A 23,917-nucleotide genomic window follows, 5' to 3' on the forward strand; every position below is an offset into this window, starting at 1 on the left:
CCTTGCATCGGTCTGCAGTATATCTGCCGAAAGAGCTGTCCCCTGCACCTGTCTAACCGTTGAAATATCTGTCCCCTCCAGTACTCTTTAACTATTGAAATATCTATCGTCTGCGCCAGTACAACTATTGAAAGAGCTGTCCCCAGCACCAGTCTTAAGTGTTAAAATATGTGTCCCTTGCTTCAGTCTAAAGCGCTGAATTATTTGTCCTCTCTGCCGCACCAGTCTGGTCTAGAGCCTGTTCTCCCCTCTGTTGGTTTTTGCACTGTGGCTGTTGTACGCACAACTTGTTTATCAGCTCGACAGGTGCATGCGCGTGAGCGTTTGCATGCGTGTCAGCACATGCGTGTGTGTGTGTGTGTGTGTGTGTGTGTGTGTGTGTGTGTGTGTGTGTGTGTGTGTGTGTGTGTGTGTGTGTGTGCGTGTGCGTGCGCGCGTGTACGTGCAAGTCTGCAGTAGACGCTCTCCTGCTTGTATTTTGCGGCGTTCCCGTACACATGTATGTTTGTTTGTTTGTATACACACTAACAGGTGCGTGTGTGTTTGTTTTGGCCTGGTCGTTCCCAGCGTTTACTGGATCAGGGCCTACTGACAAATGAAAGCGTTCACACGTCAGCCATTCGGCAGCCGTGTGAAATGGTCAGATGGGTGGGCTGCGAGCATTTTCAGAGCATGTTTATTGATCAATGATCAATCAAATTGACTTGAGTTCTGCCTTGGATCAATGGAACCAACGTAGTGCACTTTCTGTTCCCATTCATCGGCATCGCAATGAAAACAAATGTTTTAAAGAAAACAATACCATGACAGGAGATTAGCGGGGGAATTGGAACAGCAGGAGCGGTATTGGTGTCGCTGTACCGCACTGTTGTGACGAAAGAGCACGAAGCCCAAAGGAAAAGCTCTCGGCCTACCGAGCAATCGTCGTTCCTACTCTCACCTATGGTCGTGAAGTGTGGGTCATGACCGAAAGAATAAGGTTGCGGATACAATCGGCCAAAATCTCCCTAGACATAAGGTGGGAATTTCAGTCACCCGAGAGATACACGGTGTAGAGCCGCTGCTCCTTGACTTGGAAAGGAGCCAGCTTACAGGTAGGTGGTGCGGGCATTTAACCAAAGGAGGTCCCTAGGGAGGTCCTCGCTGCATGTCCCACTGGAAGGAGACACCGTGTGGCAGACCAAGGACAAGATGGGGGGATTACATCTCCACACTGGCCTGGGAACACCTCGGGATCCCCCAGGAGGAAGTGGCTAATGTTGCTCAGGAAAGGGAAGTCTGGAGCTCTCTACTGAAACTGTTGGCCACACGACCGACTCCGTGTAAACGGTTGAAAATGGATGGATGAATGGATGTAATACCATGACATTTGTTATTACATATTTTTGTAATATATTAATGTTATTATTATCATTGAAACCATAATGTTTGTTCCCCCCTAGGGGGTCCTCAGAGTTACTACAGGGGGGCCGCCACATCTTTGTGTGATTGGATTAGTATTTTAGATTAACAACTTGAACCGTCACAACCCTATTCTGAGGAGAACTTTGGCCTAAAATAGCAGATCTACAAGCTCTCAGCGCCTCGCGCTGCGAGCTTGTAGATCGGCTATTTTCGGCAAATAGGTTTGTTGTAGAGGTAAAAAAGAGCAGACCAAGCATCGAGTGATAGTTCAAGTTTTCAAAGTATCGACAATTTAAAACACTTTGACACGAATCCAACATAGACTGACTACAGTGCTGTCTAACAAGTCTATGAATCTATCTATGAAATCGATGAAAATCTGCAACACAATTTTATACAACTTGTAGAGGGGGTCCCTGCTTCATCTCCCTCTCAGCTAAGGGGTCCTTGGCCTGAAAACATTGAAGACCCCTGGTTTGTTTATTTTACTATTTGGGGCCCCACTTGCAATATCCTAACGCCACGGCCCACCAGTGAGCCCCCGGCCCACGGCTTGGGGATACGCTGGCATACCTGATGATGTTTGGTTTGGTTACTCTGTCTGGACCCCACAGCGTTGTGGGACAGAGCCGATAGCAATCTTTGCAATTCACTCAGGTGCAGAACAAATTGGCCATTTTGTTTGTCTCATTCCCTCCCTCGGATAGTCACTTCTCTATCCCAGCCCCGGCTAGATGCTATCGAGAAGCCCCTTTCGTATGGACGTACGTGGGTTTCCATCAAGCAGCGAAATGACTTTTTCACAGGCCATGACTTTTTTTTTCATATGCTTTAGACTCACTAGATTAACATTATGTAGCACAGCTGGATGAGGAACACTGCCTTAATGTCTAATTTACCGTTCGCCTGCATGAACCAAGACAGCTAGCTACCTTAATGTCTAGTTTACAGCTCTCCTACATGAACCACGACACGTGTTACTGCCTGGCCTTATGTCTCTGTTAGACTGGGTTCCAGGGACCCGCCAAAAAGATTTGCTAAAAATTAGCAGATCTACAGTACAAGCTCATAGCGTGGCACTCGGTGCACATCAGGGATGTGATCTCCATATATGGGCATAAAAGGGATTTGTTCCCCTGGCATCACAGGGATCGACATATCTCCATATATGGGCATAAAAGGGATTGTTCCCCCTGGCATCACAGGGATCTCTCTAACAGTGCATCATTAATATTGATGACATCATTGAACTCCATATATGGGCATGAAATGGTATTATGTTATTGTGACATCACAGTGAAGCCAGAGTGTGATGTCAGAGTGGCAAACCCATTCTTTCCCCTGACATCACAGTGACATCAGAGCATGATGACATCTTGATGACACATGTTAACAGTCTATGGGTTTGCACATAGAAAAATGTGTACACCTTCAGTCGCAATCAATCATTTAGCTGCACAGGGACCCCCCTGGAATCCCCACCCCAAGGAGGGTCAGAAGAACCACAGGTTTAAATCTGACAAAAGATCTATCTCTAATCAACAGATGTGCTTGAAAAAAATAATGTGTCTTTGCTCTATCTTGCCCTCATTTAGTATTCCATATCCTATGAATTATGCATACGCTTGAGCCGCCTTTGATGGGTAATACAAGCAAGAGTATAAGCATCAAACTAGCGGAAACAACAAGATAGTCGACTTCCTCGTTGATGACTAGGTTGTTGTGCGGTGGTGGGGGAGCGCTAGTTCTGTTTCACTGATTGTAATGCTGCATTCAGCGAGGCCCTAATGAACTGTGGAACAACACGTCAGACCAAGTGGTGAATCTCAAAAATACAGATCTTGGACCACTTAGCTGAGAGAGAAATGAAGCAGGGACCACCAGATTCCAAATAGTTTCATTGTTTGACAGCACAATCGTCAGTGTATTTTGGATTTATGTCAATTGTGTGTTATCAGATATGTAACCATTTGAACCGTCAATACTTAATAAACTTGACCTTTCACTCTGTACTTAGTCTGCTCTTTTTTCCCCTCTACACTAAACCTCTTTGCCGAGGCGTTGTGAGCTTGTAGATCTGCTATTTTTGGCTAAAGTTCTCAGAATATAGACGTTAGGGTTCAAGTGGTTAATATAAAAAAGGAGAAAAAAAGGTTTCTATCACACAAAAAATTCGAGGACACCCTGTAGTAACTCTGAGGACCCCCTAGGGGTCCTGGACCCCCTGTTGAAGACCCCTGCTTTAGAGATATGCAGAGAGTGCAAAAAACCCATTATTATTTTCATGCGTAATCTTCAAAAACATAAAAAATACGGTGGAGTGGACCTTTTAAATGTTTTTCTCATTTTGGACATAAGATGAACTCAGGGCCATTTGTATTCCGTTTGAGTAGAAAGCGAGCTCCCTAAGTCATTATATCAATATTTGGTCTGGAAGATATTAGCATAACAAGAGCATTAATTTCACACAGATGATAGTCTTTTCAGTGGGCTGGCTGTGAGGAAATGGACAGGGTCATTCAATGAGTCCATTTTCTTTGTTCTTTTTTCCCTCCCCCTCCCTTTCAAATCACCGCTGTCAGGCAGAAACCTCCTATCTCAATACCTTTTTTTTATGGTCACTGTTGGGCAGAAACCTTGTATCACCAAAGTTTCAAATTTGTATGTTTTTTTCCCCCCTCAAAGTAAAGCCCTGCTTCATCATACAAGACTGTCGCACAAAACTAGTGAAAATAGCAGATCTACAAGCACACAACGCCTCGCAATGCGAGGCGTTGTGTGCTTATAGATCGGCTATCTTCACTAGTTTAAATCATTTTTAAAATGATACATACAAAACGAACGGTTTTGGACATACAAGGTTTCCACCCGACAGCGACGAAATCACGGCTTGGTGGCGGTCACTGAATACATCCTGCCGAGCGGCGGGCAGTGTTTCATTGCCGTGGGTCACCACACCTCCCTCCCTGGCCAAATGGAGCACCATTACCAGCTTGGCGGTTCTGTTAAGATATATCCTAACTCTCAACGCATTGTACATTTTTTTCAGAGATACAGACCCGTAAAGCCCGTATCAGAGTGTACGGTGGAGAGCTATCCACCGGTGGAGAGCTCTCCACCTCAAGTCAGAAAATAAGTGTAGGACATCATAGTCACGGGGCCCACGGTGAAATCCTTTACCTAGACCGGTTTAGGTCGACCAATCAGTGAACGGGGTGTAGAGCCTGTCTGTCTGATAGTAAAAACAGAGAGATGTGTTGGGACTCACGGTGTAAAGCTCTCCACCGCGAGGAATGACGTAACGTTGTAGTTTCATGACTCAAAAAGACTCGAAAAGACTACACCGCGGTGTAAAGCCTTCCACCGCCCAGGCGACTATGATGTCGGCTTAAGGATCCATTTGGTCGTTGAGAAACAGTGCTATAATACATCAATCACCATATCGTTGGTGTCGGGCAGAAACCTTGTATCGCCATCTTTAAACTTTTTTTATGGGAATTGATGCCCTACTTCATGATATAAGAGCGTAGCGCAAGTGAAAACAGCAGATCTACAAGCTCACAACGTGCTGCATTGCGGCACATTGTGAGATTGTTTTCATGTATTATTTTTATGAGATTTTCTTGGACACATGAGGTTTCCACGCGACAGTTACCGTATGCAGGTGAAAGCCACTCAGTGTAGCTGTAACTGTAGCCCATGCCGCACTGCACTGTTTTTCTTTTTACACTCTTAGTGTTGAGAATAAACTTTAGAATCCTTTGCTGCTTTCTGTTGTGTCCAGATGCCCAGAGAGGCCACAGCAAACATCCAGGCCTCGCCCCATGCAGTCAGAGCAGGTCTCAGTGGGAATACTGGGCTGGTTGTGACTTTTGAAGCGGGGTAGCTTTGCTGGCGCAGCGAGTCGTTGCTGAATCATTAATGCGTTCTGTGCTTTTGCATCGTTATGTTCTGGAGCACGCCATGGCTTATCATATCACGCTGTGTACTATGTTAGTCCCATTGATCCAAGCTGGGGCACAATCAACTGATTGATCATTAAAATATAAGCTTGACACTTGCCGATACTCTGCACGTGTCTACGGCACACTGATAAACTAAACGCCATCATAGTTAACCACTCCCATCCACCCGACAGTGATCAGCAGGATAGGAAGAGCACCTTCAGCCAGAGGCTCACTTTCTCCCCGAAAATGCATACGGAGTGGACTCTTTCCTGCCAACTGCCATTAGACTGCACAACGTACACGTATAAGAACTTTCTCCCTTGTGCATAGTCATGTGCTGACTACGGTCGTTTGTGATTGTGTCCATTTATGTTTGTTGTGTCATGCTTGTCCAGTGTTTTTTTTGTTTTTGTTGTCACACTATGCTGCTGTAACGCCTCAATTTCCCCTCGGGGATTAATAAAGCATATCTCATCTCATCTCAGCCTTTATCTTAAGTTAGCATGCTGAAATAGAAGCCATTGTTCTTGCATTAAATACAAAATGTAAAACAAAGGTTTAACAACAGGTGAGCGTGGTGGCCTTACCCCTCTCTGTGGGCCTCTCCTTTCTCCAGCTCCTGGATGACCCCTAGCAGCACTTTGATGGTCTCCTGGCTGGAGCTGATCAGGCTCTCCATGGCCTGGAGCTGTGCTTTCACGTCCCCCTCCTGAGACACAGGCACTATTTGCTTACAGGCCTCCCCTGAGCCGGGGTTCGCCGTCGCCCCCGGTCGCCCGGTCCCCCCGCCGGCCCCGCAGGGGTTGCCCGCCATGGGCTCCTCCATGGCCCGCAGCGGCCTGGCGGACAGCTGCCCCGTGTGGCACTGTGCCTGCGTGGTGCAGCCCCCACCCCCTGTGGCGCGTGGCAGCGTCTGGGACTGCAGACCGTTGAGCTGCAGCGGCGGGCCCTTCTTCCGCTTGCTCCGCACGGACGGGCTGTCTAAACACTCCACCTGCGTGAGGGAGTTCCACGCGATGGGGCCCGTGACCTGCTTCGAGGCCCTGTCCGGCAGGGTCCGCGCCAACAACGAGCCCTCCTCCGCGTTCGCCAGCTGCCTCTTGGCCGAGCGCTCGGCAGCAGCCGCGGTGGCTGCACCACCGCTGCCCTCCCTGTGTTGTTGATGTTGTAATCCTGTCCTGGGTTTGGGAGGGAGGCTGCAGAGCTGGTAGTCCGCCTCCATCCCCACGGCGGCTGCGTCCGGCAGGCGGTCTGTCGCGTCCGCAGAGCAGCCGAGCAGCAGCGCATCGGCAGCGCACAGGCCGCCGGGTGCCGAGTGCTGCTCCACCGTACCAACACACGGTGTATGGAGCAGTGCCCTTGTCCTCCGCACGCCCCCGCACGCTCCCCCCGGACCCAAATCCTCCTCCTCCTCGTCCAGACCCAGCCCCGCAGCCTTATTGGACGATGGCTTTACGTCCACCACAAAGCCGTTGTTCTGCCCCTTGTAGCTCTCCACGGACGCCACGTGCTTAAAGGTGTGGCCCTTCTTGCGCTCGAAGGGGAAGGTCTGGTAGCGCTTCTTCAGGTCGGGCGACGTCTGCACGCCCGTGCTCCGCGTGACGTTGGGGATGGAGCGCCGGGCGGGCACCGTCATGTACTTGCGGTACGCCACCTTGTAGTTGACGTGCTTGCCGCCCTTCAGCGCCGCCTCCCGCTGCTCGTTCTGCGCCTCGCAGATGTCCTTGAAGCGCACCTGCAGCGCCTTGTTCCTCTTCCTCACTTGCCGGCCGGCCTCCAGGGAGCACTTGACCTCCAGCGCCAGCGAGGCGGAGGGCGAGGGCGCCGCCTCCGAGTCCGACTCAGAGTTGGTGAGCATGCATCTGCCGCCCTCCTTGCTCACCATGGTTCCTGAGGAGGCAGGGACACAGAGACAAAGAGACATCTGAGTATTTCTTCAACCAGTACTTTTACTTTGGTACTGTATGTATATGTTGATGCTCTAACACACCGATTCTCAACCATCTGAATTTCAAGGACCCCAAGTTTGATATGCATTAGGTCATGGACCCCTATCTTTTATTTTTTTAATCTCTGGGGGTCCCAATCTACAGATTAAAATAATCAATATTAATTGAACTCTGAGGCCACTCTTCCACTTGGTTCCAGTTCATAACCAACTTTTAGGGTTCTGAAGCAATTCATTTTCAGTGGAAACACTCTGAACTGGTTCAATATTGGGCAGGCAAAAAATAATCAAACCGGTGTAAATGGGGCCTGTGAGTAAATGGAACAGGACTGTTTGATTCCATTTGTTCCCTTTCAGAGCCACAGGCCCCGTAAGGGTCCATTTGGACCTCCTCTTGGTCCCCCGGACCCGAGTTTGAAAACCATTAATGTAGATCATTTACACCCTGGGTGTGGAAATCCTTCCATCTGGCTCCATCACTGCCAGTTGGCTATGATCTTTAATGCTTGCCAAGCCGTCTGCTTTTATTTACTGGGACACGGCAGGGGTTAGGGGTTTTAGTGTGCCCTAAAAATGACGTGCCACTAATCTGACACTCTGTGTGAAGCCGATGTGCACCAGTTTTAGCCGTCCTTTCACATGTTTATTATTGGCAGTTAATTGCAGCGTTCTATAATGAAAGCCTTCCCGCCCCCGTCTCCTCTGCCCCAGCGCTTTTGTAAGTCGATGAGTGCAACGCTTCTTAGTTTCTCTGAGGGGGCTTTGACTGCATGCGTCACTCACTCGGCTCTAAATTGGGTACCAGTGGGGTAAAGTAACCAAGTACATACTCCAGTACCATACTTGAGTACAATTATGAGGTGCTGTAACCTTACTATTTCCATCTTTCAGTACTTTCTTTGCTCTACTATAATTATTTTGATAGCTTTAGTCACGTATACAGTAGTCTGGCTCCAGCCCCTCAATTGCTTGCCATGCTTCAGGTGTCTGGTGTTGCTGTCAAAGGCAAGGTTTTCTCGGTTGAAAATGTAACCCCCCAAAAAACGAGGTAGCACAATGAACTTGCATATCTGCTATTTTTGAATAGCCAAAGTATACAATGTGGGTAAAGTGGTTACACACATGCTTTCCCGGTTTTAATGGTTTTAAGTCAGGTGTCTTCAACGTTTTCAGGCCATGGACCCCTTAGCTGAGAGAGAGAGAAAGCAGGGACCCCCACTACTTATTGTATAAAATTGTGTTGCAGATTAAACATTTTCATAGATTTCTGAGACAGCTTAGACTTGTTTGACAGCGATATCATCAGTATTGGTTGTTGGTTTAATGTGTATTTTTAGACATTGAACGACTTGAACCGTCAATACTTAGTCTGCTTTTCTTTTCACTCTACACTAAACCTCTTTGCCAAGAATAGCAGATCTACAAGCTCACAACACCTCGCAGCGTGAGGTGTTGTGAGCTTGTAGATCGGCTTGTAGATCGGCTATTCTTGGCTAATGTTCCACACAGAAAAGGGATACTAGGGTTCAAGTGGTTAGTGTAGAAAAAATAAAGTTCTTATCACACAAAGATTTGGAGGACCCCCTGTACTAGTAACTCTTGAGGACCCCCTAGGGGTCCCGGACTCCCTGTTGAAGACCCCTGTTTTAAGTAACATCCTTGTATGTCACTTGCTACTCGCGTGTCTGTATGGTCTGCAAGTTTGATTGGATCATAATCTGTCTCCGCAGCCGAGCCGTGAGAGATGGACAAACGAGAGAGAGGGAGACAGACGGACAGACGGGACAGACTTCTCAGGCAAACTGAGAAACAAGACAAAAACTTCAGAGAGAGAAAAGTGTACGTCAGCCCCCCCCCTTAAGGGAGAAAACTTCCTGAGCAAAGAGAATCAATTATCTTCCCTCGCCACAACAGATCCGCTAGCTGTGTCACGACTCCTCGCAGCCTCTCTCCTGACAGCTATATAGTTATATAATTCTCCACCTGCCTGCTGATTTACAATAAGTAAACACCGCACGCGCTCCTACATGAGGCTGCTGAATCAGATAGGACAATTATCCCCGCTCTGCGTATCTACCGTGACTGTTGGCTGTCAGCACGGGGACGGCTCTGCCATCTGATGCCTATGGCTGTTTTATTTACCGTGCCTGCGAGTCTGTCGGTTCAGTACTGTACCTAAGTACGTCTTTTTTTTTACTAGCTGTATTACTTGAGTATTTGTATCATTGGATACTTATGACTTTCCCTCCACTATACATTTCAAAGACACACATTAAACTCTTGACTGCACTGCGAAGAGAAAATAGTACATTATAAGTTAGCCATATAAAAATTGAGTGAAAATAGCTGGTATGCTCACTATTATTTAAATTTTTGGAACATTTCTGGAAAATCCAGCAATGCATTGATTTTGAAGAGATGATAATTGTAGCTTAACTCAAGTACACATTTGACCGGGCAACTTCCACTTGTAATTCACCCATTGTCAAGTCCCGCCCCTCTTCGCACCCATTGGTTGCTGTGGCTTGGTGGGACAAAAAACCTTTCTCTCCATCACTACCTTTGAAGTTAAGTTGCTTCGTATTGTATTCTGTGTACTCAATTCTCATTTTAAACTTGGTTTCAGTAAAAAGGAGCCTCTCAGTGGCAGTATAGTGACTGGGCATGTTTTTTTAAATGTTTTTATTTCTCCAAAAAATGATGTTTTAGCAAATTCAACGTAAAAAAGGGGGAACCAGGGCTGAACCAGGCAGAAAGAGCCTGCTGGTTGGTCAGTCACGGACCAACCAGAAGGCTGACAAACGGTCAATTGAGTAATATATTTCACCATGAAGTATCTAGAGCATACATGGGCAACTAACTGGCAGGTGAAGGTGGGGGCCACATGCGGCCCCCACCTTCACTTAATGTGGCCTGCAGGTTGATATTGGAATACTGATATATTATTGATTTCAGCTATTACAATTCCAAACATGGAAAAATTACCCGCTTTAATCACTTCAGTCTATTTTAGTAGCTAAATGACTAGTATTAAAATGTTATGGTTATTTTTTATGTCCAATGTATTTGTATTTAAGTTCATAAAGTTGAACATATACTGTAAATGCATTTGACATTTAAAAAAAAGAACAAAAAAGTCACTTTTCAAGATTCCAATTCAAAAATAGCAAAAATAGCAGATCTACAAGCTCAAAACGCGTCGCACTGCGATGCGTTTTGAGCTTGTAGATCTGCTATTTTTGCTATTATGCATTGTGGCCCTCTGGAGTGAGTGTGAAAATGTAGTGGCCCTCTCTATCATCAAAGTTGCCCACCCCTGATCTAGAGTATACTCAAGTACTGGGGGTTGAGTACTTTATCCACTCCACTGCATAATATAGATGCTGAATCAGACAATTATCCTGCTCCGCGTATCAGCTGTGACTGTTGTGCTGTCAGCGGGGGGGAGAACGGGGGACGGCTCCCCCATCTTGATGCCGTAGCTGTTTATTTACCTGCGAGCAACGGTATAGTGGACTCGACCTCTCCTCTATCAGATTATGAGCCCCAGCCCGGCTGGATTATTCAATTAAGGCACAGCAGCCAGGCATCCTCAAGCCTGTCAGAGGAGCGATGGGGGCCTGCCTGCCTGCCTCTGTGCTGTGTCTACAGGAAGCGCTCTATCCCGTCTCTATCTGATCAGGTCCATCTGCGGGCGTTAATAACAGGCCACCGAAGAAGACCCCCGCAGGCGGCCACGACAGTTTCCTGGCAGTCGTGCGGTGCAGGCATAAAAAAAACCAAAAAAAACTCCCACTTAAATGTACACAACGTAATGTGCTGAAAAACCGAAACAATTGCAGGCCTGGCAATGATTTTTTTTATATATATAATGAAGAATATACTTTAAAAGAGACATTTTCAACTTGTCTTTATAGAGTTGGTTCCCAGTAATGCAATACTCAAGGGCTGCTGTAAAAGTTACATAATATGTATCCTTAATATAATTGAGACAGGACTTGAGCGTGGTCTATTTCCAGCATAGTGTTTTTCAGTGTGAAACTCTTTAGGTCATGTGTGCTCAAATCGGGGTCCACAGACCCCCACGGGTTCCCGTCCATGGAACCAGTTTAACCACTTCAACCCTCTTTTATTCTGAAATAGTCGATCCGCAAGCCCACAAATAAGTGTTGTGACGTGTTGTGAGCTATGTAGACCAGAGGTCTTCATCAGGGGGTCCAGGACCCCTAAGGGGTCCTCAGAGTTACTACAGGGGGTCCTCCAAATCTTTGTGTGATAGAAACTTTTTTCTCCTTTTTTATATTAACCACTTGAACCATAGCATCCATATTCTGAGAACTTTAGACAAAAATAGCAGATCTCAACTATTTTCGGCAAAGAGGTTTGGTAGAGGGGGAAAAGAGCAGACTAAGTACAGAGTGAAAGGTCAAGTTTATTAAATATTGACGGTTAAAGTGGTTAAATATATGAAAACACAAATTGACATGAATCCAAAATACACGATGATTGTGCTGTCAAACGATGAAACTATATGGAATCTATGAAAAGGTTGTGGGGGTCCTTCATCTCTCTCTCAACTAAGGGGTCCTTGGCCTGAAAACGTTGAAGACCCCCTGATGTAGACGCATGCTCCTTTCAGATACTCAATGAGTTGTCTGCAAGAAGAGTGCTCTAAGCACAGTTGTGAACAACAGAACAGACCCTATGAGTTCATCTGGTTCCCGCTAATGGTCAGGTGGAAAACACTGTCTGCGAGTGAGAGAGAGGTCGCTGCCTTCAGTTTCACAGAACGTGTTTAATGTGCTTAAAGCAGATGCACTCCCATAGCCTTCAGTTTCACTGAATAGGTTTAATGTGTTTAAAAGCAGATGCACTCCCATAGTCGTGTCTGTGCGAGGTCTAGTCGGCAGTGGAATGCCGCACTACTTTCTTGTCCTAATGAAAGGTGCATTTACGTGCAAAGGCTGGCGAGGCTGCATTGGCAGCATAGCTCTACTGGATAAATTGCAACGCATTTACAAGTCGCCAGCATTTATATTTTGGAATAATCGGTCCAGTCTCAGTGAGGCACGCGGTAAAGGCCAGCTCCGGGAAAAAAAGAGCGAAAAAAAAGAAAAATAAGTGTCGGCGTTCTCGGCAGCCGAAAAAACACAAAAGAACACTTTCACACCATAAAGGTCAGTGTCAGGCTTTGTGAGGGAATGAACCACATTAACTCTGGTGTCCCTATATCTTTCAAATGTTTTCAAAAGTTTTTTCAAAGTTTGGAATGGAATCATGTGGATACACAAGGATCCACATCATGTGGCAGCCTGTGACATTAGTCCTCCATGACTTCAAACCGTGGGCAAGGTCTCAGCTCAATCAGAGACCCGTTTGACTTCCATTATAACATTAAAGTGAAATATTTAGAAAAGAATATGGAACATATCGTCTCTGTCGGGTGGAAGCTTTTTTTCTGTAACCCTTTGTTCACACAGTGCCAATTGCCTAAGCCAGGGGTCTTCAACGTTTTCAGGCCAAGGACCCCTTAGTTGAGAGAGAGATGAAGCAGGGACCCTCACAACCTGTTCATAGATTCCATATAGTTTAATTGTTTGACAGCACAATCATCAGTGTATTTTGGATTCATGTCAATTTGTGTCTTCAGATATTTAACAACTTGAACCGTCAATACTAATTAAACTTGACTTTTCACTCTGTACTTAGTCTGCTCTTTTTCACCTCCACACCAAACCTCTTTGCCGAAAATAGCCGATCCACAAGCTCACAACGCCTCGCAGAGCTTGTAGATCTGCTATTTTTGGCTAAAGTTCTCAGAACGTGGACACTAGGGTTCAAGTGGTTATTATAAAAAAAGGAGAAAAAAAGTTTCTATCACAAAGATTTGACCAGGCTGACCAGGGGGAGGCAGCATAGAGACCAGGATTACTGCATGTTTTTTTACGAGGGTACCCACCACTAGTTGGCACGGGGAGAACATGCAAACTCCACATAGAAAGGCCCTTTCTCCTACGAATTCCACAATCCTTGTAGTCTGATCACACATCCTTGTACTGTAGACACACACACACACACACACACACACACACACACACACACACACACACACACACACACACACACACACACACACACACCTGGACTAATATAGCCTGTGCATCTTTTCCACGGTATAATCAATGCCTTCTTAAACAGAAGAGATCGACGTCTTCCCAGGGCACTGTGGCACTCATTGGGACGCAGGCAGCATGGAGGCTAGGCCACGGCGAGCCGTTATAATGACATACCGTCACAATCAGCGTGCCAGGAAGTCTGCCATTGATCACACAGTGACAGCGAGAGGGAAGGCTTCAGGCCTGCTTTGTCTCTAATTTCAACACACAATATTGCCTGCGTTTGGCACTGTTGGGAGGAATTAAACCATGTATCTCTTTATTTGAAAAAAAAAAGTTTCATTTCATAAATGAATGCCTTACTTCGCCGCACAAGAGCATCGCGCAAGAAAGTAGTGAAAACAGCCACAGCTACAAGCTCACAATTAGAGATGGACCGACATTTTTGGCTGTCTGGACTAGGCAGGAGGAAGGCAGGTGACGCATGCTTTTTTTTTCACCTTCTTATTGGAGACGTCATTGACACAGGATTATGGAATATATTCTTACATTGCAAATGGTAATCAGCACCATCTGTATTCTGTAGGCTGGCTGCTACTTGCTAATGTTTTCTTTAGTCAGAGGACCAGAGCATCATGCTGTGCAGTGCCATGGACACAATTGGCATAAAACCGATATTTATGTCAGTGACCTGCCGGTCACCGATTCGGCTGGTTTGATATCATACCTGCCGATTTTTTATATTGGCCGATTCTGATTCCTACTCACAATGTTCTGTGACGCATTGTGAGCTCATACATCTGCTACTTTCACGTTTTGAAAAATGTTAAATTAAAATGCATATTGTGTTGTTCTTTTACGCTGCTCTGTAAAACACTTTGTGACTACTGTATGTCTGGAAAATGTGCTATATGAATAAATTCAATATCATTATCATTAAAAGTGGTCAAAGACTACGTTGGGTCCACTGGAAAACAGGTTATTTTCGGACACACAAGGATTCTGCCCGACAGCGACGATATATCTTCCTGTGATTGAACTCAGAAAAAACACCCCCACAACAACAACAACAACAACACCAGAGATAGGAGCTGCCAGCCGTGCATTTTGAGAGGCCAAGGACCTTGAGATAGGTTAATAATAACCCAGTTTCACCTCCCTGTAGTAGTGGGATATGACAGCTAGAAGCACGCAGTGGCTTGGGTTGTATATACGGTGGTGCAGGGCATTTAGAGAGAGAGACGAAGCAGGGACCCCCACAACCTTTTCGTAGATTCCATATAGTTTCATCGTTTGACAGCGCAATCATCAGTGTATTTTGGATTCATGTCACTTGAACTGTCAAAACGTAATAAAGTTGACCTTTCACTCTGTACTTTGTCGGCTCTTTTCCCCCTCTACACCAAAGCTCTTTGCCAAAAATAGCCGATCTACAAGCTCACAACGCCTCGCAGAGCTTGTAGATTTGCTATTTTTGGCTAAAGTTCGCAGAATATGGACGCTATATGGTTCAAGTGGTTATTATAAAAAAGGACAAAAAAAAGTTTCTATCACTTAAAGATTTGGAGGACCCCCAGTAGTAACTCGGAGGACCCCCTAGGGGTCCCAGACCCCCTGTTGAAGACCCATGCAGTACTGTATGATGGTTATGGTATTGATGTTATACTGCAACCGCTATTTTGCTGTATAATGAATACCAACAATAATTGACTTAAAAGCTCTCAACGGTTCACTAATTTCGCAGTTTATTTTTAATGTTTATATCCAGCTTCCATGACTAAGATTTCGGGAGGTGTAGTTCCAGACTCTATATAGCATACATGGGCAACTGGCGGCCCGGGGGCCACATGCGGCCCCCACCTTCACTTAATGTGGCCCTCATCAGGTTAATACCGGAATACTGATAATTATTGATTTCAGCTGTTACAATTCCAAACATGAGCTGCTTTAATTCCGTCAGTCTATATTAGTAGCTTAATGACTAGTATGACCAATGTATTTGTATAGGTTCATAAAGTTAACATGAGTATATAACTAAAATGTGTTTGAAATTAAATCAAAATGTTATATTTCAGGATTCCAATTAAGAAATAACAAAAAAATATTCAGGATTCCAATTCAAAAGAAGCAAAAATAGCCGATCTACAAGCTCAAAACGCATCGCAGCGCGATGCGTTTTGAGCTTGTAGATCTGCTATTTTTGCTTCTATTGTATGCAATACTAGAATGACAAATGTGGCCCTCTGGAGTGAAGGTGGAAATATAGTGGCCCTCACCATCATCAAAGTTGCCCACCCCTGCTATATAGCATTTGGAGATTGTGGAATAGTTAGATGTCTGGCTACGGGAGACTAAGTTGAAAAAAAAAAACAAAGGGCTTTCATTGATTTTGCAATGTTACAGTATATGATGCATACTTGTGCTGCACACTGTTTGAATACAATACTCCCAAAAAACAAAACAAAGTGGTTGAGTTGAAAACAGTACGCACACTAATTTATTTTCTCTTCTGCGGTGCAGGGGATCAAACTAAGCCCCTAAAAATCCAAATATCAAAGACACAATGAATTCCCACGTATACAAATCTACTCTGCCTTGAATATATTAAAAACGGCGTGTGTGGGGAATACGTTTCTCTTTTGATACTGCTGCGTAGGTTTTCAAATCGTTGTTGTACTATACATTAAGCAACGTCATTAATAATACATTGAGCTGCAGTTCTTTTAGGAATTGAGCTTACATAATAATGCTATTCAAATTCTAAGTGGTGTTTTATGAGTAAAGGCTGATGGGAGTTGGATGGATGCTTTACGGCAGTGGTTCTCAACCAGTAGTCTGGGGACCACCAGTGGTCCTTGAGGGGGGACCAGGTGGTCCCCAGCTAAATGGAGAGTTGGTAACCAAATGGTCTCTTATAGATCTTTAACTTTTGAGAGCGTAAAATGAAACCAAATGGACCCTTACGGGTGCATTTGGTTTCATTTTGGAATTGTGGACGGAATCGTATAATAATGCAACGATAACAAAGTATTCTATGTGTTAGGTCTGAGAGGCCTAAATCTCCTCAAATGGCTCAAATGCCGAATAAATAACGGGCCTTGATGTGAAAATGTTGGAAAACCATTGCTTTGCTGTGGTCCAACAGAGTTAAACGAACACTCCTGGCTTTTGCAGTGTGGGGGAGTAATTGATATGTAGAGGCATATTCCTGGGCTGATGAGTTCTGTGGGAGGGAGACATCTATTAATGAATTTAGCTTTCGGTGGAGCAGAGGGGATAATGCAAAAGTAGTCAAGCTTGAACTTGGGGTAAACACTCGCACTCCGGAAGGCCTAGTTTCCACATCTTTACTTTGTCACCCTGGGCCGGTGGTTCTCAAAGTTGGGGTCTGTGGACCCCGCCCCCCCACACACAGGGATCCTATAGGGCAGTGGTTCTCAAAATTGGGGTCGGGACCCCAAGTGGGGTCCCCAAATTATTTTGCAGCGTCCCCAGGTGATTAGCTTAATGTAATTTTTTTCTCACTCAATGGTAAACTAACCAACACACAGTATAATGGTATACGGGGTATCTGCACATTTAGAAAGTGACCATTTAAGGACTTTCAAGACTGTTTTAATACCAAACTGGCCAAACTGTCAAATATTAAGTAAGCAAGAGGCGAATATTGTGAAAATAGCAGATCTACATGCTCACAACGCCTCGCGTTGTGAGCATGTAGATCTGCTATTTATCTGTGGAACCAAGTCACATTAAATGTAATACCTACAATTCCAAGTGCTTGTCAGGGTGGGGGTCCACAGTTCAAATATGTTCATGTTGGGGGTCACAGCCTAAAAAAGGTTTGAGAACCACTGCTATAGGGACTGGGAGTCCCCCAGCTAAATAATAGACAGAACCAAACGGACCCTTACATAATCTGTAACTGATTCAGACCGGTCCATTTGGTTCCATTTGTACACTCTCAGTGTTATTGGGGTAGTGGCGTAATGCTTACCAAACTATTGGGGTCCTTGAAATCAAAAAGTTCATGGTAACACTTCTAAAAGCCTAGAGTCTTCTTAACTTTGTTACCCTGCCTGGGCAAACTGCAAGTTCAATGGGGCATCTGCCATTCAAGAACTTGCTGACTCTCTCTCAGACACACACACACACACACACACACACACACACACACACACACACACACACACACACACACACACTGTAACATTGCCCTGTTTAGTAATTCAAGGATCGCTGCATTAAATGTGCACGCAGCGAGAACATGGCGAACGCTAGCATTAAAGGATAATGAATTGTGCTGGCACGGCGCTCGCAGATTGTCCTTACTGTACAACCAAAGCATCAAAGAGGGTGATTTCACAGAGACACTCAGTCTACACAATGAGACACTTCACAGTTCACACACAGCAGGCTCTCTCATGTCCACTCAGTGCACTACGCTCAAATGCACACGTTTGGTTAGTACTGTGAGCTTATAGCTTATTTATTTCATATGGATAGTTATTTTTGTACCTCTGATAGTCGGGGGCGTTAGGGATATTTTGCACAGATGTAGCCCAGTGCATGCTCTAATGATTTAGCTAGGGCGCCCGAGCCGCCGACCTTCGTGGTCGCCACAGCGGCCAAATCAAGTTGGGCTCCCATCGACTTTCTATACAGGAGGAAAATACCCAGAAAACAATCTGCTTTAACTCTTTCTCAGCCTGAACGCACTATTACGCAATTTTGCGCAAGAGCCTCCCAGCCGACACGCACTTTTACGCACTTTTTTTTTTTTTTTTTTTTTGAAACTTCAAAGCCTTCCCCAACTTCTGACATTGTTTGGAGTGAACCACATCAAAGGAAAGCCTCAAATCACCAGCCCAAACACAAACCAGCTGTCTCAGATCAGAGAAAATCACATCACATTACCACAACAATCACCAGACACAAGAGCTGTGGGAACCGTCTTGGCATTCTAGCCGAGTGAGAGCAATTGAGATGGCTGATTGATAAAAAGAGAGAGAGAGAGAGAGAGAGAGAGAGACACTGAGAGACACTGTGTGTGTGTGTGTGTGTGTGTGTGTGTGTGTGTGTGTGTGTGTGTGTGTGTGTGTGTGTGTGTGTGTGTGTGTGTGTGTGTGTGTGTTGAGGAGAGGAAAAAAGAGAAAGAGCTAGTATTTTTTTTTTTCAACTTCAAAGCCTTCCCCAACAACAAACACAACAAACTGTCTCAGATCACAGAAAAACACATCATAATTATATTTACCTTTTGTATAGTCCATCCATAGTTTGTAGTAGTAACAGACAGTAGTAAAAGTAAGAACCATGACGATCCAGTAAAACTTTTTGTAACGGCTGTAGAAGTATAGTCCTCAGTAGTATACTAAAGCACTAAACTAAACCCCCCCCCCCAAACACATGGCTGATCCTTGCCGTGAATGCCGTACATCCAGCAATCCCAGGCCTGGGGAGGACCCAAATCACCATGGTAACACAAGGTAACACAAGCTGATTGGCCACACAATGGTAACCATGGTGATTTTAGTCATTCCAGGGCCCAGGACGAGAGAGAGAGTGTAGCAGACTCTCTATGTCTCTCAACCACTCGCTCTGCCACACCTCTCTCTCTCTCTTGCTCTAATTTCCCTCTCTCTCTTTCTTAGTAAGCGGTCTTTCACTCCCCGTGTCTCTATGTCTCTCGACCACTTGCTCTGCTACACCTCTCTCTCTCTCTCTTGCTCTAATTTCCCTCTCTCTCTCTCAGTAAGCAATCTTTCACTCCCCGTGTCTCTATGTCTCTCGACCACTCTCTCTCTCTCTCTCTCTCTCTTTTTTTTCCCCAACAGCTGACATTGTTTGAGGTGATCATCACAGTAAAGTCTCAAATCACCAGCCCAAACACAACAAACTGTCTCAGATCACAGAAAAACACATCATAATTATATTTACCTTTTGTATAGTCCATCCATAGTTTGTAGTAGTAACAGACAGTAGTAAAAGTAAGATCCAGTGTTGTTGTTGGTAGTGTGAGCCAGGTCTCACAAGCCAAGCTAAAAGAGAGGCGTCAATTGGGTATGGCAAGCTATGGCAGCTCACATACCTTGGCTACAGGGGGAATATAATAAAATGTACTGTAATCGTGCCTGTTGGAAAGGTATGGCAACATGACTGGTGTCTTGCACGCCGGGCCTCGCGCGCGTGAAAGACAGCTTTTTTTTTTTTTTTTTTGCTATACCTTTTTTTTGCCATACCTTTTTTTTTCGCTGAGCTAAACGCCCTGCTCGATCGGCCGTGGTCCGCGGACCACCGCCGATCGAGCAGGGCGTTTAGCTCAGCGGCGTCAGTTCAGAAAAAGCTAAGGTTGACGCTGGAATGTCTTTACAAGATTAGGAGCATATGTATCACTGACGCTTGGATTCAGCCGTCCTGGGCCCTGGAATGACTAAAATCACCATGGTTACCATTGTGTGGCCAATCAGCTTGTGTTACCTTGTGTTACCATGGTGATTTGGTACATGACCGTCCTCCCCAGGCCTGGGATTGCTGGATGGACGGCATTCACGTAGCAGCAGCCATGTGTATGGTGGGGGGGGTTTAGTTTAGTGCTTTACTATACTACTGAGGACTTGCTGGATGGACGGCAATCTCTCACCGTGTCTAAATGTCTCTCTACCTCTCGCGGAAAAAAAAGGGAGAGAGAGTGTGTAGCAGACTCTCTATGTCTCTCGACCCACTCGCTCTGTTACACTGCTCTCTCTCTCTTGCTCTAATTTCTCTCTCTCTCTCTCTCTCTCTCTCACAGCCGTGATACAAGAGAGAAAGTTGGGGAGAGAGAGAGATTGATTGATTGATTGATTGATTGATTGATTGATTGATTGATTGAAGACTTTATTAGAAGTTTGCATAGGAAAAGGTACAGTTTCATTCACTGGTACAAGGTCTACTAAAAGGAGATCCATGAAAATACTAGGCTTATTTCCATAGTAAACCATATATCTCATATAACATTGAATGACAGACAAATAGAACACAGTACTATGCAGTAGATATGTAAAGAAAAACAAAAAAGAAAACAGTAAGAGTGCACGTGTGCGTGCGCATGCCCATGTTCGCGTGCACATGCATGTTGCACGTTGCAGAGGGGGGGGGGGGGGGGGGGGGGGAGAGAGAGAGAGAGAGAGAGAGAGAGAGAGAGAGAGAGAGACAGTGACACAACGTAAACACATGCACGTTGCGTGTGTTTATTGATGTAAACTCAAGACATGCATCAGACTGCATTCTGAGATAGACAGCGCCGCCGTGTGGATGACAGGCGTGCCTGCATCCACTGCTATCAGTATGGACCAGAGCCCTTATAGGTCTATTGTCCACATAACTTGAGGGATTGAGCTGAAATGTGCCTTTATACTTGAAAAGTCTGTAAAACACGTATTTGTTTACCCATTTGTTTGAAAACATACTGCCTGATGCATCATTGAAGCCAAAAATAGAAGGCTGAAAAGAGTTATGTTTGATAGCATCCTTTCGAAAACATGTATTCAGAAAGCTGTTTTGGTGATTACATCGCCTACAAACAGCCCTATTTCTAAACAATAGAAAATGATAGCAACTTACTACTTGGCGGATTTGTAAAGAGGGCGAATTGATCTTTCCATACGTATATGGAAGTTGGTATATTCACAGTAGAATGAATAGATATTCTATTTATTATACTAAAAAGTCGTTTATCTCAAAATGTCTATGCAAAAAGGCTGTTTTGATAGCAAAACAATCTTTATAAAGTTGCCATTTACTAGACTATAGAACAAGATACAGATTTTCTAGTTTGATGTATCGGAAAGAGCGCGAGCAGGCCTTTCCAGTCATATGGGTGTGGTGTGCAATACACTCTACAGACGATGCGTAATCGTCCCCCAAAATGAGTGAAAAATCCGGCAGTAGAGACTTAGAGCCAGATTTAAGGGGGCTGAGAAAGAGTTAAGTAGGATGTGAGGGGTCTAACTAGGGGTTTGTCATGATGCTGAATCCATTGCAAGCATTTGTTTCGCACAAAAAACATTCCTTGGGCTATAAATGACTCCAGAAAACGCCCACAAAACTGTGAAAAGTTTTCATCACTAAAACATAATTTTCTCCTGTATAGAAAGTCGATGGGAGCCCAACTTGATTTGGCCGCTGTGGCGACCCCGAAGGTCGTCGGCTCGGGCGCCCTAGCTAAATCATTAGAGCATGCCCTGGGCTACATCTTTGCAAAATTTGGCGCTTTTAGACTGATTAGCACGAAATTACCGTGTTATCCCCTTAACGCCCCCGACTATGAGGACTCCCTGTCCAAAACCCTTAGACTAGGAAGTTACAGTACATCACACAAGTGGTGGATACCGATGATGTACATGAAAAGAAGAAATAGCTGGCCACTTCAAAAGAGAATACCCAAAAATACTGGAGCTCTCGACTGGGTCTGCACGTTTTTACTAGTTTAGGGAGGTGACTGACATTTTGAGATGTGCCCTCTTCTTCAGAGTCAAACAGACTTGCATCGTCCGTTCGACAACGAGGAAGATAGATGTCGAGATGTCAGCCGCCCCGGTAAATTAATAACACGTGTCTCTGGAGGGCTGCAGTATTTTTGGTCAATTTTTTGGTTTCTGCAAAATGCCCACCCAAACGCTTGGGGCCAGATCATTGTGCAGGAGACGTGGGTCCCCATCCGGAATCAATGGGGGTAAATTTATTGTAATCACGTTTTTGTCTTAGGAATGCGACAAAACCCAAAACATATTATTGATCTCAAGTCTCCATGGCGTGAGTAATCAATGGAAACAAAGTCAAAAGTAAACTTTTGGAGTATCTGTATTCTTTACTTTAATTGAGTAATTTATGACTATCACTCCACTACCCGTCGAAGACAAATAATGTACTTTTGACCCTACTACATTTCTAGGAAGGGAAAAGGGACCATTTCACATATAGTGAAAATGGCATGTCCACAAGCGCACGCACAACACGTTGCATTAATATTTGGCCAGGAGTGTCTTTAGTTTGACACAAGTACTGTTGGTTAGTGTTTCGTCCACTACTGCGCCACACACAGACACACACACACACACACACACACACACACACACACACACACACACACACACACACACACACACACACACACACACACACACACACACACACACACACACACACACACACACAGCATGTGCGCAACATGCAGTGACGTCTGTTTACGGCCTTTTCCTATTGGCTAGCTATAGTGGGTCAGTTCACTTGACTGACTTATCCCCCCCCCCCCTCCTAAAAAAAGAATCCGGGCCACCCAAAACAAGGGCATTTGTTACGGCCCTCTCGGCTTGTGTGTTGATGATGAGTCACGTTGTTGCATGCAGACGGGCCGCAGCATTCTGCCCTGTCCTGTTCTGTTGTGTTCTGTTCTGTTCTGTTCCCGCCAGAGGGCTAGATACTATACGAGATGCACAAACAGTCTCTCCCACAGACCCTCTCCCACAAAAAAAAAGCCCTCCAGAGGAGGAAATAAGATCAGTCGAATTCAGGGACACGTAGTTCCCCCTACAGTGCGTCCAAAAGCATCAGACTTGTGTATTATAATGGGACACAACAGCGTGTTATTGTATGCGCTCCTTCCGGTGGGCCTATAGGGATGGGGGGATGAGTTGGCGGCGGGGAACGGACGACTGCCGTCGTCGCTCGTCGCAGCCCGGGCAGAGCCGTCAAACCGTTGAGTAAACACCAAACACAAGAGCGCGAGGGGCGGAAACGCATCAAGTTTCATGTTCCGTTATGTGATGAGCTCTGCACTAAAACACCCGCGTTCGATTAAACAATTGAGATGGATGTTTGGACAATGTGATGAGTGACCGTGTTTGATGTCTGGGGGGCTGTGATGGCCGAGGTTGGACGTATTCTAGTCAACATTGACCTCATTTGATAGGGCAGAAAGCAGGGTCGCAGTTTAATCTGTCATTCAGAATGTCATCCAGTGAGCAAACACAGAGCGGGCGCCGAGAGGGACTGGCATGCATAAGTGTGGCTGTTCTAGAGTAAGAGAGACACAAGCAGCCAGTGGTGTGCAAAGTACTCACTGCCCCAGAGAGTATGCTTGAGTTTTAAGTGTACTGTAGATTTGATCCTGGTCAAATACTATAAATAATATTTCACAAGCAATTACTGGAGTACTAAGTACATAATTTTAGAATTATGTAAAGTGCATTTTTTTTATTTTTAATATCAAGGCATTGCTTTTATCAAATTGTAGACATTTTCCAATATGTGGTTTTTTTTCTCTCCAGAAATCCTCAGAACATCAACAATCGTGACATGATGGTGAAGTCAAAATTGTACTTAAGTACAGTACTTAGTTACTTTCCACTACTGTGTGCAACTGTGCATGTTTACCTGCATGCACATGTGTGCATATACAGTATGCGTGTGTGAGTTGTATGCACATGCTTTGGGTGGACGTGTGATGAAGTAAGAGTATTATA

The 23,917-nt window shown here is 45.2% G+C and overlaps 2 protein-coding genes across 2 annotated transcripts in view; one reads left to right on the forward strand and one right to left on the reverse strand.

Annotated features, from left to right (window-relative positions):
- insyn2a (inhibitory synaptic factor 2A) overlaps positions 1–7,236 on the reverse strand; it is a gene marked incomplete at both ends in the record, with an annotated part of 40,310 nt that extends 33,074 nt beyond the window's left edge. The window contains one exon of the mRNA XM_080747133.1: positions 5,939–7,236. Coding sequence (XP_080603259.1) covers positions 5,939–7,236 — 1,298 coding nt within the window. The remainder of the gene's footprint in view (positions 1–5,938) is intronic.
- The window catches only part of dock1 (dedicator of cytokinesis 1), a 433,218-nt gene that overhangs the window by 221,079 nt on the left and 188,222 nt on the right, over positions 1–23,917 (forward strand). The gene's annotated exons all lie outside the window — the stretch shown is intronic.

The sequence above is a fragment of the Nannobrachium achirus genome (genome assembly GCF_963921795.1).
Source record: "Nannobrachium achirus genome assembly, chromosome: 18".
Classification (NCBI taxonomy): domain Eukaryota; kingdom Metazoa; phylum Chordata; class Actinopteri; order Myctophiformes; family Myctophidae; genus Nannobrachium; species Nannobrachium achirus.